The 16,928-nt window shown below is 36.0% G+C and overlaps 1 protein-coding gene across 1 annotated transcript in view; it reads left to right on the forward strand.

The window, feature by feature from the left end:
- Positions 1–16,928, forward strand: part of LOC138713647 (dynein beta chain, ciliary-like) — a 206,356-nt gene that overhangs the window by 1,669 nt on the left and 187,759 nt on the right. Inside the window, exons 2-4 of the mRNA XM_069845903.1 lie at positions 13,622–13,774; positions 14,506–14,717; positions 16,239–16,336. Of these exons, the coding sequence (XP_069702004.1) occupies positions 13,699–13,774; positions 14,506–14,717; positions 16,239–16,336 (386 nt within the window). The 5' untranslated portion in view covers positions 13,622–13,698. The remainder of the gene's footprint in view (positions 1–13,621; positions 13,775–14,505; positions 14,718–16,238; positions 16,337–16,928) is intronic.

Here is a 16,928-nt window from a genome sequence, read left to right on the forward strand (position 1 = left end):
TTGAGTCGACTGTTTTTTCTCTACTGCTAAGTAGAGTTGGGCAATACGATTCTTTTTCAGAAGTCGATTCAAACGATTCAATCACACATTACGAATCGATTCTAACGATTCGTTCACGATTCTTCTCAGTCTGCGATTCCAACTATTCTTTTGAATCGTCAACGAGTTCACGATTCTTCCCAGTCTGCGATTCCAACTATTCTTTTGAATTGTCGCAAGACACTTTCCTTTGCAAACCACGCGTAGAACAAAAATGTTCTATATCTCTCGCATAGATGGCATAAGAGGCGAGACATTGGATTGTCTCTTTCTCATTTGCTGGAACCATTCAGTATGACCTCCATTAGCCTACAAAATTACCCAAGATAATGTCTCTAAATTATAATTTATCAACTGAACCTTATTATGAAGTAAATTTTTTGCATTACATCTCTATTTAACTATGCAAATTTCAGGTTTGTGTTCATTATTTTCCATATTTAACAAATGCAGTACATATTTTGATTTCACTCTCGCTTGGGAGCATTCGACACGGTTCGGAAATGTCCGTTGACAGGTTACATCAAACAACTAATAGAATCGTGGGTTATGATACCATGCCGATTCCTTACTATTCCTTTGAACGACGATTCGTTACGATTCTTTTGAACGACGATTCGTTAAGATTCTTTTGAACGACGATTTGTTGATACCATGAATCGATTCTTACGATTCTTTATTATTAGTCGTTCGAATGAACGATTCGTTCACGAATCGACCCAACTCTACTGCTAAGAACATAACTGTAATTGATTTTAGTTCCTAATTTGTGTTACCGTTGTAACATTCTGAATCATGTTTTGACCAGTTTTTTTTTTAGCCCTTCCTTGAGACCATTCACTGAGACTGTCATTATTTTGCATGAAAATGAACAGAAATCAAATAATATATTAAATTTGTCATATAGAAAGACATTCGTTCTCGAGAATGGAATAGTCACCATATCCACCATTCAACCTGAGCTTTGCTTTCTTAAAAAAATATGTAAATGCAAAGTTCCTCTTCTCCTCTTTTCATACAAAGTGTACCAATTGTTTGTCGTCCATGTCCAGATTCATTTCTTCTTCTTTCTTCTTCCTATCATGTATTAAGTCTGGTGGCCTGTTACGGTTTCACTCTGTTGTTTTAGCAGACGGCCCAAAGATCTTGTTCCTAATGGGCGATAATTTAGTGCTTGGCGTGGTATCCTTGTTCTAGGCATCCTGAGTATAAGAGATTTCCATTTCTGTCTATAATTCAATTCTAATACTTATTATTCCCATCTACCATTCTACCAATTCCGTGTTTAAATGCAACAGGCTCATGTCAGTAGATTTAATGGTATGTAAAAGAACTCCTGTGGGACATTCCAGCACACTGGTGACGCTGATATAACCTCTGCAGTTGCGAGCGTCGTTAAATAAACCATAATTTCATTTTCTACCAATTCCAGCTTCTAGATGTTCCCACTCAGAAATGAATGACAACTGTCAGAGTAATCATTTAAATGACATACCTACATAAATGTATTTAATTTGCATCAAAAGAAGAAGTTGTATTTTCGTTTTCTTATTTGCACACAAATACATTATTTATAATCCCAAAAGTAAGATTTTTGATTTCATTTATAAGTTTTATGATATCAAATTTTCACCAATCCCCATAATAAACCTTTCTGTATATTGTATGCTTTTCCTTCTTAATATTAGATCTAGCATGCTTTTACGAAAATCAGTCGGTTAAAAATGTTAAAATAGATGAAAAGATGTTAGTCCTTTGTAATAGAATGCTGTAAAGAAAGCACTCAGGTGAAAATAATTTAAGTACATTCCCTTTAGAATACAAGGGAGATGTTTAGATTGAACAAAAAGCAGATAGATGATTCTCTAATACAAAGAGTGTTTGTGGGGTTGGCCAATACTGACTTTTGACATTTAAATGTGTTTCTCCGATCTATTAAGTCTTAAATATATTTTTCTGTTTCTGTAATACAAACAGAATTACTATAGCAATTTGCCTAAATCTAATAAATATGGAATGATTCATGCCCTGTGGAAACATGGCATTATGCTTAGCTCATTTGTTTTAGTACTGGTACCACGTGAGTCATTATATCTGAAATAACAACAAAAATGGAAGGACAATGTTCTTCACTGCAAGAGTCCTTGTCTTTAGTTCAACATGTTATTGATACTTCGACCTCTGAAACACTCAGAATTGCAAAAATTCTGAAAATCTTCAGTCAATGCTAGCAAGAACTTCTAGATACAGTTCTGTTTGTGTAGCAAAATTTTTACGTGATGAAGCAGCATAATTAGAAGAAAAGATCGGCTTGGGTGGTGCAGTCGGTAGAGTGCTGGCCTTCTGTACCTGAGGTTGTGGGTTCGATCCCAGCCCAGGTCAATGGCATTTAAGTGTGCTTAAATGCGATAAGCTCATATCAGTAGATTTACTGGCACGTAAAAGAACTCCTGCAGGACAAAATTCTGGCACACCAGTGACGCTGATATAACCTCGGTCATTGCTAGCATTGTTAAATAAAACAAAATTTAAAATTTAGAAGGTGGGTTGACACAAGAAGAAATATGGAGTTTATCCCATGAACCTTTGTCTTCTTATGATGTTGAGGAGTTTATTCTCCATGTACAAATATCTGTAATTGATTAACTAGCAGACTTACTCGTGTTAATTATGTAAGTCTGTGCGGCTTACAGCTGTTTCGGTGCTTCATCACACCATCCTCAGAGCCTACCCAAGTAAGTCCGCTAGTTAATCAATTACTTATATTCAAGTGTTAAAAGTAGTGTACGCAAGATTCAAAATAGATTACAAATATCTGTTTTCTGATTGACTTAGGAGCTTCAGCATGGAAAACATGAAGATGACATTCATAGTTTCCTACAAAAATCTGTTTTCTGATAGGCGTAGGAAGCTTCAACATGGAAAACATGTAGATGACATTCATTGTTTGCTACAAAAATCTGTTTTCTGATAGGTGTAGGAGTTTCACTCAGAGTCGTGCAGAATGGCCCACAGCTCAGCACTGCGAGTCCTAATGCACTAGCAGCCCAGCCCACCCAAGACCAACACTGCTTGACGCGGCCGCTTCCTAGCCCAGTGCATTGGGCTTTCAAGCACAGTCCTGCAGACTAGCCCACAGCTCAGCACTGCTAGTCCTAATGCATCAGCAGCCCAGCCCACCCAAGACCAACACTGCTTCATGCGGCCGCTTACTATAGCCCATCACTGCTCAGCCTGCACCAGTTGATTGCATTCTACTCCTTTCCTGCTTGCGCGCGTTGGTTGTGTTTTGGCTTGGCATGTTGCATGAGCATACAGTTACCAGCATACCGGACACATTATAAAATTAAATTATTATCCACTGCTGTCGAACAGAGATTTAAAAGCTGTCTCTATGGTACTTTTTTAAATTTCCAACCGACTCTGTTGTTTTAACTCTCTAGCAGCGATTTTATCCTTTACTATTACTTCTCTAGCGAGACTGTTTTTTAAATGTTTGCTTTCACAGCCGGTGTCTGTGATGAAGGTTTTCCGAGCTGCTATTACACTATCAAAGTTCTTTGATAAAGATCTTTTATTATATATATATATATTTATATATACATATATATATATATATAGACACACACACACACTTACTTACTTACTTACTTACTTACAAATGGCTTTTAAGGAACCCGAAGGTTCATTGCCGCCCTCACATAAGCCCGCCATCGGTCCCTATCCTGTGCAAGATTAAGCCAGTCTCTATCATCATACCCCACCTCCCTCAAATCCATTTTAATATTATCCTCCCATCTACGTCTCGGCCTCCCTAAAGGTCTTTTTCCCTCCGGTCTCCCAACTAACACTCTATATGCATTTCTGGATTCGCCCATACGTGCTACATGCCCTGCCCATCTCAAACGTCTGGATTTCAAGTTCCTAATTATGTCAGGTGAAGAATACAATGCGTGCAGTTCTGTGTTGTGTAACTTTCTCCATTCTCCTGTAACTTCATCCCGCTTAGCCCCAAATATTTTCCTAAGCACCTTATTCTCAAACACCCTTAACCTATGTTCCTCTCTCAGAGTGAGAGTCCAAGTTTCACAGCCATATAGAAGAACCGGTAATATAACTGTTTTATAAATTCTAACTTTCAGATTTTTGGACAGCAGACTGGATGATAAGAGCTTCTCAACCGAATAATAACACGCATTTCCCATATTTATTCTGCGTTTAATTTCCTCCCGAGTGTCATTTACATTTGTTACTGTTGCTCCAAGATATTTGAATTTTTCCACCTCTTCGAAGGATAAATCTCCAATATTTATATTTCCATTTCGTACAATATTCCCGTCACGAGACATAATCATATACTTTGTCTTTTCGGGATTTACTTCCAAACCGATCGCTTTACTTGCTTCAAGTAAAATTTCCGTGTTTTCCCTAACCGTTTGTGTATTTTCTCCTAACATATTCACGTCATCTGCATAGACAAGAAGCTGATGTAGCCCGTTCAATTCCAAACCCTGCCTGTTATCCTGAACTTTCCTAATGGCATATTCTAAAGCGAAGTTAAAAAGTAAAGGTGATAGTGCATCTCCCTGCTTTAGCCCGCAGTGAATTGGAAAAGGATCAGATAGAAACTGACCTATACGGACTCTGCTGTATGTTTCACTGAGACACATTTTAATTAATCGAACTAGTTTCTTGGGAATACCAAATTCAATAAGAATATCATATAATACTTCCCTCTTAACCGAGTCATATGCCTTTTTGAAATCTATGAACAACTGATGTACTGTACCCTTATACTCCCATTTTTTCTCCATTATCTGCCGAATACAAAAAATCTGATCAATAGTCGATCTATTACGCCGAAAACCGCACTGATGATCCCCAATAATTTCATCTACGTACGGAGTTAATCTCCTCAAAAGAATATTGGACAAAATTTTGTACGACGTCAACAAAAGTGATATTCCTCGAAAGTTACCACAGTTGGTTTTGTCCCCCTTTTTAAAAATAGGTACAATTATGGACTCCTTCCATTGTTCTGGTACAATTTCCTTTTCCCAAATAGCAAGTACAAGTTTATAAATTTCGCTATATAATGCTCTTCCACCCTCTTGTATTAATTCTGCTGGAATTTGATCGATACCTGGAGACTTGTACTTTTTCAGATTTTCTATCGCAATTTCGACTTCTGAAATCGTGGGTTCGGGTATAAATGGCTCAGCAGTTTGTATTTCAATATCGTCCCGATCATTTCTATTTGGCCTATGTACATTTAGTAGTTGCGCAAAATAGTTTTTCCATCTGTTTAGGATTGATGAAGAGTCTGCAAGCAAGTCACCATTCTCATCCTTGATCACGTTTACCCTTGACTGATATCCGTTCTTAAATTCCTTTATACCCTTATATAAATCTCGAATGTTTTTATTCTTACTATTTGTTTCTACCTCATTCAGTTTTTCCTTCAAGTAACCTCTCTTTTTATTCCTAAGTGTACGACTTGCTTCCCGTCTTTCATTGAAATAATTATCTCTATTCTCCTCAACTGGATCCTGTAAGAATTTCAATTTTGCCTGTTTCCTTCTTTCTACTACCATGCAACAATCTTCATCAAACCACGGTTTCTTTTTCTTAGTTTCATAATAACCTATGCTCTGCTCAGCTGCAATTTTGATACTATCTCTGATATTTTCCCATACGCTATTAACATCTAATTCTTTCTCAACTTCGTCGGAACTTTCTAAAGTGGCAAACCTATTCGAAATTTCGACCTGATAATTTTGCTTAGCTTCCTCGTCCTTTAATTTCAAAATATTGAATTTAGTAATATTAACTTGTTGCTCTACTCGCTTGGCTACTGATAATCTTTCTCTTAATTCTCCAATCACCAAATAATGGTCAGAATTACAGTCTGCACCTCTGAAAGTTCGAATATCTACTATACTAGTATGTCTCCGTTTATCTATCAAGACGTGATCTATTTGGTTGTGTGTCAATCCATCTGGAGAAGTCCAAGTATATTTATGTATATCCTTATGGGGGAATGTTGTACTTTTGACAATTAAATTTTTCGATGTGGCAAAGTTGACTAATCTAACTCCATTGTCACTACTAATTGCGTGTAGGCTCTCTTTTCCAATAGTTGGTCTAAAAATATCCTCCCATCCTACTTTAGCGTTGAAATCCCCCAATAAAATTTTCATATGATATCTAGGGAACTGATCAAAAGTATGTTCCAATTCCTCATAGAAGCTATCCTTTATATAGTCGTCTTTCTCTTCTGTAGGGGCGTGAGCATTTATAACTATGATGTCGCACCATCTACCCTTAAGTACTAAATACGATAACCTGTCACTGATAAATTCGACCTTTTTTACTGCTGAGTTTATTCTTTTATGAACAAAGAATCCTGTTCCTAATTGGTGATTATTGTTTCCTTCCCCATAATACAACAAGTAATCTCCTATTTGTGATATGCCATTCCCATCTAACCTAACCTCTTGTACTCCCACAAAGTCTATTCTATATCTAGCTAGTTCTTTTGCTACTAATGTTACCCCTCCTGTTCTATAAAGACTAGTTACGTTCCAAGTGCCAAATCTCAAAACCTTATTCCTTTGCTGTGGTCGTGCCAGAGAATCAGTCCTATTCCGAGGCTTACTGTAGGAATTCGTAACAAGCTGTTTTTTACGGTGATGGGTTGTTAGCCCTTCGCCCAACCCCCAAGCTGGAGGACCACCCCTTATCGGCTGTCCACGACTGCTTATTCAATATATTCGCAGCTACCCTCCATATCTGGAGGCCGTCTCCTCTATCCGCAACCTGAGGACGCGCCATGCCGTGGTGATAGGGACCCACCATACATGGACACACACACACATATATATATATAAAATAAAATATATGACAGTGTAATGGGTTTTCTTTTATAAAAGTTTCTTTGATAAAAGATCTTTTATAAAGTGTTAGTGCAGCTTGTTATCTTTGATAAAAGATTTCTATACCTTGAAATAAATATGGCGGAACGCAAATATAACTGGACTGTTTCTACCACAAAAATTCTGATATCGGAGTATGAAGGAAATAAAATGTTGTAAATAAATAATTTGTAAAGCATAATATTAATATTCCATAATAATATTTTGTAATGATTTGTATAACTTTTCAAGTCCTTGCATAGTAGCTGTTTCAATAAGTTCTGATGTATATATCTGTTATCACGTTTTGCAATCCATGGTTTCAGCCCTGATCATATATTTGTATTGTGATCAGGGGTTTAACTCATAGGCGTTTCTTTTCCAATAACATGCATATTGTAATAATTGAACTAATTGTAGCTAAACAAGCATAATACTGTTCTTCATTCATGGTGTATAAACTTAACGGTCGGCCTCGGTAGTGTAGTCGGTATAGCACTGGTCTTCAGTGCTCGAGGTTACTCGATCCCAGCCCAGGTCGATGGCATTTAAGTGTGTTTAAATGCGACAGGCTCATGTCAGTAGATTTACTGGCACGTAAAAGAACTCCTGCGGGACATAACTCCGGCGTACTGGCGACGTTGATATACACTTGCGAGTGTCGTAAAATAAACCATAATTTAAATTTTTAAACTTAACGCGTAAATATTAGTATCAACAAATCCTCGGAACACGTAATCAGTAATCACTGTTGTGGCACAAGTGTTGGGTGAGCTTTTGTTCCTAAAATCTTTTATAAAAGATTTTATGTAGTGTAATATACAACAAATCCTATCTTTTATCAAAGAACGTAGATAAAATATTGTATCATATTCTTTGTCAAAGAACTTTGATAGTGTAATAGTAGCCTCACAGAGATAATATTTTTTTTGCATGTAGGCCTACCATAATTGGACTCATCTTGAAAAACAGAAATAAAAAACGAAAACTGTTGAAACAGTAGTTGACCATTGATCTAACCGCACAAGCCCGCGCAAACTAAATTCATAAGTAACTGATAGAAGCGGAAACTTGAGCTCGAGCCATCATACAAGCCCACCGCACAAAACCGCTCCTCAAGCAGTCCGCTGGGTGACGTTTGGCGCATGGCCAGTGGATCAGAGGCCCACTAAATACCTTTGTGTTGTATTTCCTGTCGTCTTTACCGATTCACGTCTATTGTAATATTCACTGAAAATGTGGTAACGGGAGTTGTATAAAACTTTTAACACTATTTGTGCTCCTCAATAATGATGTGAAAAATAACTTCTATTCTCAGAAAAAGTAAATAATGTAAAAAAATCGACATTTTGCGACATTTTACTTATGCCGAATACCTTATAATTCCCCGCATATTGAGCAACAAACAAAATTGACTGTATTTCCAGTACTGTCGATCACAGGTTTAAAAACAGTCCAAATGGTACTTTTTAAATTTACATCTGGCTCTGCTGTTTTGAACTCTCCGGCAACGAGTTTCTCTTTCACTTCTTTTTTTCTAGAGAGACTGTCTTTTCTTTTCAATACACCACTACTTGAACTCATTATAAAAACAACAAATAAAAAGCTAAAGAAACATGTTTTAAATAGTAATTTGGTGTTGATTGAACAGCGTACATAAGAACAAGCCCGCTCGAACGCAAATAAGTGACTGATTACAGACGAGACTTGGGTTCGATGCTTTGATACCAGTCTACGGCACATATACGTTACACGCGGTGCAGTGACGGGCTTGTTTCATTCGAGGCTGTGAAGCTAGTGCATCTAGTAACGAGGCAGCCCGCGGGCTGGAGTCTGGCATAAGCAGCATACCGGACAACACACAAAAATTAAATTATTTTCCACTGCTGTCAAACACAGATTTAAAAACTGACCCAGTGGTACTTTTTAATTTCCGTCCTGCTCAGTTGTTTTAAACTTTCTAGTACGATTTTCTCCTTCACTACTTTTCTCTAGAGAGACTGTATTTTCTCTGCGATGCACTATTATTTGGGCTCATCTTGAAAAACAAAAATCACAATCTAAAACAAAAACGTTTGAAACAGTAGATGATCGTTGATCGAACTGCATAGAATAGAATAGAATGTCTTATTTTCAACTGGCAGAGTTAAGGCCTTTAGGCCTTCTCTTCCACTCAACCAGCCTTAATCAATACAATACAATACATATTTAAATTACGAATATTTACACTACACTTAAAAGTTTCTCCAGCAATATTCTTCAGTTAAATTTTAACTAGTAATGTTTATTTAAATTTAGATAAACCTATAACCCCTTCAGACCTGAATTTATATTTTAAAAAAATTGGAAAAAGAAAACAGGTCACATAATCATTCTGGGGATCCAAATTTCCCAAATCAAATCTTCACAGGAAATCAAAATTTGGGGACAGTTTTGACCCCTGGGGCCCCAAAATTTTAAATTTTATTTTTAATTCAGGTATAGAAATGTTTCAAAAATAATATTCATTTCTATCAGATTCAAATTTCAAAATATTTATAAAATTATGGAAGACATTCCAAAAAAGAAAAAAAAAAAACAATGTACACCAGGCCTGAAGGGGATAAGATAAAGTAATAACTTAATTTATGAGCTAATTTAATTCAATCAATTATAATTAAGTTGAGATAGCTAGTAAAATGATGAGAGTTAATTTAATATAAGTTTACTAGAACTATGTTACAGGGAGATAAAGTATAAATCTAAAATATATTTATATAATGAGAATATTAATGTAATGAAATTTTACCATTAGAGGTTTTGTATTCTATTGAGAGAAATTAATGATAATAATGAGATTGGACAGATGTTAGTTTCATTATAAGTAACAAATATTAAATTAATCTGTTAAGTAAGAAGTTACGTAATTTTGACCTAAATGAAGCTATTGTCCAACAACCCCTTACATCACTTGGAAGCGAGATCCAATTTCTAGCAACTGTAACTGTATAGGATGAAGAATATAAACATGTCTTGTGGTAGGGTATAATGAGTAAATTGTTATGATGAGACCTGGTACTTAGCTAATGATATGCAGATAAATTTTGATGTTAATGTTATGTTTATTTAACGACGTTCGCAACTGCAGAGGTTATATCAGCGTCGCCGGATGTGCCGGAATTTTTTCCCGCAGGAGTTCTTTTACATGCCAGTAAATCTACTGACATGAGCCTTCGCATTTAAGCACACTTAAATGCCATCGACCTGGCCCGGGATCGAACCCGCAACCATGGGCATAGAAGGCCAGAGTTATACCAACTCGTCAACCAGGTTGACGTTAAATTTTGAAAACAAGAAGTCAAATGGATTGGGGTAGCAGTGCGCAGAATTTGAAATAAGAGAATAAGAGAATGCAGGGCTCGTCGATCGCTTAGCCTTAGCCAAGACAAAGTTTGGAAAGTCGGAGAAACACGATCATACTTACGAATATTGCAAATATAACGGACGCATGCATTATGCACACGTTGTAGCCTGCTGCTCAAATTTGCATGTAGGTTACTTAATATAATATCGCAGTAGTCGAAGTGTGGCATCACGAGTGTTTGTGCAAGGATTAATTTTAATTTATCAGGAAGAAAGTGCTTCAGTCGCTTTAATGAGTGAATAATAGAAAATATTTTCTAGAAGTGTGATTCACTTGTATATTCCATTCCATTTGACAATCCATATAAATGCCAAGGTTCTTCACAGTCGAGCTGTATGGAATAGTAGTATTATTTACAATTATCGGTGGCAAATTTTGTTTCACACACTTCGATCTTTGATGTTCTATTAAGATAGCCTGCGATTTGCTTGCATTTAAACTAAGTCTATGCGTTTTCGACCATATGGATATTGAATTCAAGTCATCCATCATTAACTTTAGTTATAGCGTCATTTGTGTAGTTAGGTCGAGTATGCAGATAGATTTGTATGTCGTAGGCATAAATATGCATAGGCAAGCAGAAGCCCGCGAAAGCTCAATTAATAAGCTGATAATAGAGGGGACTCGGATTCGATGCCTTCATATCAGCCCACCGCACAGAACCGATTCGAAAGCAGCCCACAAGGCCAGTGCAGTGACGTCACGAGTTTGTTCCGTGTGACACTGTGGAGTCCAGTGCGCTAGAGTGCAAAACCAGCCCATGGGCTAGCCGATGTACAGGACTCTGCTTCATATCAGCCCACCGCACAGAACCGATTCGAAAGCAGCCCGCAAGGCCAGTGCAGTGACGTCACGAGTTTGTTCCATGCGACGCTATGGAGTCCAGTGCGCTAGAGTGCAAAACCAGCGCATGGGCTAGACTGATGTACAGGACTCTGCTTCATATCAGCCCACCGCACAGAACCGATTCGCAAAGCAGCCCGCCCGGCCAGTGCGGTGTCATCACGAGTTTGTTCCGTGCGACACTGTGGAGCCCAGTGTTGTAGAATGGGGAAGCAGCCCGTGGACTGGGCCGCTGTGCAGGTCTCTGGTTTCACTATGGAAAACATGAAAATGACATTCATCGTTTTCTGCAGTTCTCAGCTTTAATGTGACTAAAAGATAGAAATTTTATACTTAAATAATATTAGAAGTGAAACTCAAACTTACCGGTAGTTTAACTGTATTTTACTGCAATGTACAGTGTTTTACACAACTTTTAACAAATTGTGCATGCATTGAGTTTAAAAAAGTGCCATCATTTTACTCCATTTAAAAGTAAAAACGTTCACGAGGTGTTTTTTTTTTTTTTTTTTTTTTAATTTCTGTTGCATATGATATTGCATATTTTAAGATTTTATAGAGCATATTTGCATTTCAAGCTTTTACAAATGCATATAAATCCGGACTCTACTAATAACATGTAACTTGACTCCTAGTCATCGCAGAAAGGCACACTTTTCTTTTTTTCTTTCTTTCTTTTTTTTTTTTTTTCATTGTTCAAAGTAGACAGAAAATGATGTGATATGATAATCCCAACATTTGATTTTTGGTCAGATGGGACCTTTAAAGTAAGTCTCCATGGCGAATCTTCAAATTATTTATAGCTGCAAAATCTTATTGATTCAATGCAGTGACTGGTTCATCCTAGACAGTGAGGGAAGTGAGACGGTATGCGCAGGTATGGAATACTGCCACTGGTTTCTATAGCCAGAAAACATACGTTAGTGACAAACGACATACCGTCACTGAAAAAATGTGATCCATAAAAATTTGTTTATCTATTTCTTCACATCAAAGAGTACTACCTGTTTGCTTCGTAAATCTAAACCACAGCCTTCTGGAACTGTATTTAACGTGTATTTAGATACGTTTGTTTGATAAGTCAACCCCTGGAATGCTTACAACGGTAGTATTTCAAGTATAGAAGGCTGTGGTCTGTAGCTTGTAGTGGCCATTGTTGCCAATTTAGTGACTGTGCCATTTTTATTGTTGCAATTTTTATTTATAACTAAGTAAGGCACTTTGAAGCTTTAACATTATTTTAAATGATAAGTCTCACTGGACATTGCAAAATAATCTAGTAAATAACTGAAGTAACTTGAAATTATTTTATTAAGAAATTTAATGTGTTGCGTAAACTTCAAAGATTCGCGTTACTACTGCACAAAGCAATTTATTGTATACATCATGTATGTGTATGTTGTAAGGGAAGGGGTATGCCAGGGGAAAATCTTGGGTTAGCATACCACCTCTGGTTTTTTTTTCCACTTCCCTCACTGATCCTAGGTGCCTACGAATATATTTAATGCTTATTCTCCACCTGTGTATATGCCACCTGCTACAATTATGGTGGTTATTTTTATTTACTACATTAATGTTCAGCTTCTTATTTTCCTTATTCCAATCCATATACACCAACTATATAAATGTGTTTTCTTGATGTTTTCTTAAGAAACTGTAGTAAAATATGAACTATTTTGGTCCTTAAATCTGTTGACTAAATTTCTTAAACCAATATTTGCAGCATGTTGTAATTCCCTGACTGCACTGTAAATGATTGTATTTTTCAGTTATATAATTCGTTTTGGTTTCTTTTATATTTATTATATTATAACTACTATATCAATGCCTGTTTTTTTGCCTGATTTTGTTTCTTTATTTTGCTAATCTCTTAGATTCCAAACTAGTGTTTTTGATGTTCATTTCTTTATAATAATTTTAATAAACTAATATGTAATTTTGAGTTTTTTCTGAAATCAATATAATCTTCATCATCATTATCATTAGCGCTAACACATTCCTTGGCTTATCTGCAGTTTCTTCTGAATTATGTTCTGGAAACAGAAGTTGTGGCTTCAACTTCTTCCATTTCTGAACTTTCTCCATTATATTTCTCTTCTCACTCAACTTTCTTTTTCTTTCTTCTATCTTGATTTTCTCTGGCATATCTGTTAAAATGCGTACCTTTCCTGTTTAGGATTATGAGTTATTCTTTCCCTTTGTCGCGGTTTGTCTCTTGATTTTTTATTTGCTGTGTGGCATTTCTGCTGAAGCTGAAACCCATAAAAGTCATTACATATAATTTGTTACGAAAAATCTTTGTGCATATGGCAGAACCTAATGAATTTCACATAACAGAAAATACGGAATTCTTAGTAAAACATCTGATACCATAAATGAAGCTTCTTTATTACAAGCTTAATTAGTATCTTTCTTTAAACAGAAATTGACTTCTGGAATAGTCGTCTAAAAAATCTTGAATGTATTTACGACCAGCTTCGTGATCCTAGAGTGAAGAAGATGGCTTCTATTTTAGAACTGACAGATAGTGTCTACTTCCCATGTTTTAAGGAACAATTTCGAAATATTGTGGCAGGTAAGCATTTTATTTGCTCTTATAATACGTAGTATTTATTTATAATCAGTGGTGCCTCGTATATTTATATTTATTATAATTTGTACCATTAAAATGAAACATAACAAATTACCAACCTACTCAAAACAAAAACACTTACGATGTATTATAAACAATCTCGCATTTGACTGACACTGCATTGGTGTGGTTCTGAGTGATTCATTTTTTGGTGCATTTATTGTTAACAATCAGCAATATTTTTATGCTTGAGATTTTAGCTTCGATAAAAGGACTTGTACTATTGCAGTCCATCGTTATAGAAAAATAATATGTACTTAAATGATGATAAAATCAAATACAGACAGTAAATTACTTTGAAGTGACAATGTTAATTTGACTTTAACCTACACTAATAGCCTTTGACACAACTTTCCTTATTAAATGATTCTGTGTGCACCTTGTGGTGTATTGACTAAGATACGAGTTTAGAGATTATTCGCTCATGAATATTCTATTTTCAAACTCTGTGTGCACGCGTGCATGCATGCATGCGAGTCAAAACATAGAGAATTTTTGAGAATTGAAACTTTGAACTGGAAGAAACTTCTAATAGAGGATTACATTTGTATACTGATAAAGAAGTTGAATTACATACATATTTTTAAGAGAAGCCCTTATATAATTTCTAATTAATTATTCTTTCCTGGATATAGAAATTCTATGTTGTTAAGTAAATGGAATTCAAATTTCAGCTGTAACTGAGGCACGTGATATCACACTTTATCTGAAACCTCTTGTCAAACATTTTGATATTATGGAGAACACGGATTTCAAAGATGTGCAGCCACTGCTACGACCACTGATTCATTGTGTAGCTCTTGTATGGGCGAATAGCCGGTATTACTGCACTTCACCCAAGATCATCACACTTGTTAGAGAAATCTCTAATCTTCTCATCCAAGAGGTATGAGAAATTCTTCTATTCCTGTAAGTAGTAACAAATCATAAAGACCTGTCAGTATTATTACAACACATTTTAAAGTTACTATTCTATAAAAACTAAATGATAGTTTACTTGCTTTCTAAAGTATAAGGAATGGAATGAATATTCAGAGAACACACACAAAAGTATGAGTCGTGGAATGTTACGATTAAACATACGAATATTGAACTTCGGAGAGCAAGGTTCCTTACTAAGTAAACATTTCTTCAAGTAGAAACAAATGTGCCTGAGAAAATTAATTGTTTAAAAATTTCAGAAGATACAAAATCTCTTTCGAAAATCATAGTGTTAAATAAAGATGTCAAAAATACATTAGAATCAGGAGTTCCTGCAGAGGGTGTAATAGGAGCAACTATCCCTGCAGAGATGTCAGACTGTTTTTTTTTACTTTTTTAATACAGGGAATATCTTTTAACAGTCCGGAGAGTTGGAATTTCCCGGTTGCAGCCGCAGAACAACTGTCTCCCGCTATGCATGCACCCGCTGTTCTCTTGGCAGGCAAGCAATGTATAGTTATTTGTACTTACCCAGCTCATATTTTATGTTCAAAATGTCCCCCATTAACTGCTACACATTGTTGACACCTTCTTATAAAATTATTATTAACGTTCACAAGTATGGACAAGATTGACTCCATTCAGAGTATGCATCCACACCATACGGCAGCCAGTCTAGCATTGAGACCGCCAACTGTGAACTGCGTCATCAGCGTTTTAGTCACAAGATCACCTGGAAGCGGAAAGCAGCAACTTTCTGGGACAGTTAAAAGATATTATTTGTATATTATGTAATTTTTTTAAATATATTTTATTCACGACTATGTATATTTTGCATGTATGTTGGTTTTGTTACAATATGTAGTGGGAGAGACTATCAGCATACTTGTAGACTGTTATTCTTAAAAATTAACATGAGAAAATGTTTTGTCCCTACTGAGATGAGAAGGTGCAGGGACTCCTGCTTAGATTGTACAGTTCTGTATTTTGCTTTAAATATTATATGTAGTAAGAGATATATTCGTATATTGTCATTGTTACCAATAGGCCTATGCTCTTATTTCCAAGGACATCAGTATTTATTACACAGCCTTCACCTGGACGTAAAAAGCCACATTTAAGTACCGAAGCATTAGAAGGTATAGATAGTTCTATTAAAGACATTTATAGTGCTTAGTGTATGGTGTAAAATTAAGGAGTTCCCTGGAATAACAACTTAACGTACATTATACCGTTTTTCCGTTTTCAGCATATATTGAATCCTTGATAACACATCTCCCTCCTGAAAAAATAATTTTTCTCTCCAAGAGACACAGCGCCCTCAAGCAAAATATGTCATTCTGCGCATTGCTATTATACAAGATCTAATATGTTTGATGCTCTGTATCTCAAACTAGAAAGTTTGTAGTTAAGTTGTTCCAGAGAACACCTCAATTACAATTCAATACATATAATAATTATGTAATGTAATATGATTCTTCTACAGTGTACTAAATTCCTAGATCCTGGGTCCCTCTTTCAAGGCGAGGTTGATGAAACACGAGAAAATGTTGAAAAATGCATCAAAGGATTGGAAGCATTCAGGTAATAAAGATTTAATGTAATAACAAAAAAATGCATTTTAATTTTTTTATATATTATCTCTACAGTTGCCAGAGTACTTGTTATATAATCCTACTTTTCCATTTATTTATATTTTTCACCCTGAATGAATGAATAAATAAATAAAGAAATGGAAGGAGAAACATTTAAAATGTGCACAATAAAAATCGCATCATTTGCAAGGCCTTGTGGTATTCATCTTAATCTTTATCTGAGCGCCTAGCCTAAAGGTCATTTGTCTCACTTCATTCATATTGTAAATTTACCTGGGGAAAAAGCTAAAAAGAGCATCAGATAGTAGAACGTTAGTTGGCTGGGCAGTTAAGCCAGCCAGGAACGGTTACCCACAATAGCAATAACTGCTACAACAACACATCCCTAGCCCAGTCGTCCCGCCAAAGGAGAGAAGCAGCATCGCCAAGACCAGGTCCCTGACATCTGTTGATGTTTGGAAGTTCCGTTTTTGACAAGGCTTTTATTTTTTTTACTTCATTATTAAACGACGCTGTATAAGCTATGAGATTATTTAGCGTCGATGGGATGGGTGATAGCGAGATATTTCACGAGATGAGGC

Source organism: Periplaneta americana, chromosome 14 (assembly GCF_040183065.1).
Source record: "Periplaneta americana isolate PAMFEO1 chromosome 14, P.americana_PAMFEO1_priV1, whole genome shotgun sequence".
NCBI lineage: Eukaryota > Metazoa > Arthropoda > Insecta > Blattodea > Blattidae > Periplaneta > Periplaneta americana.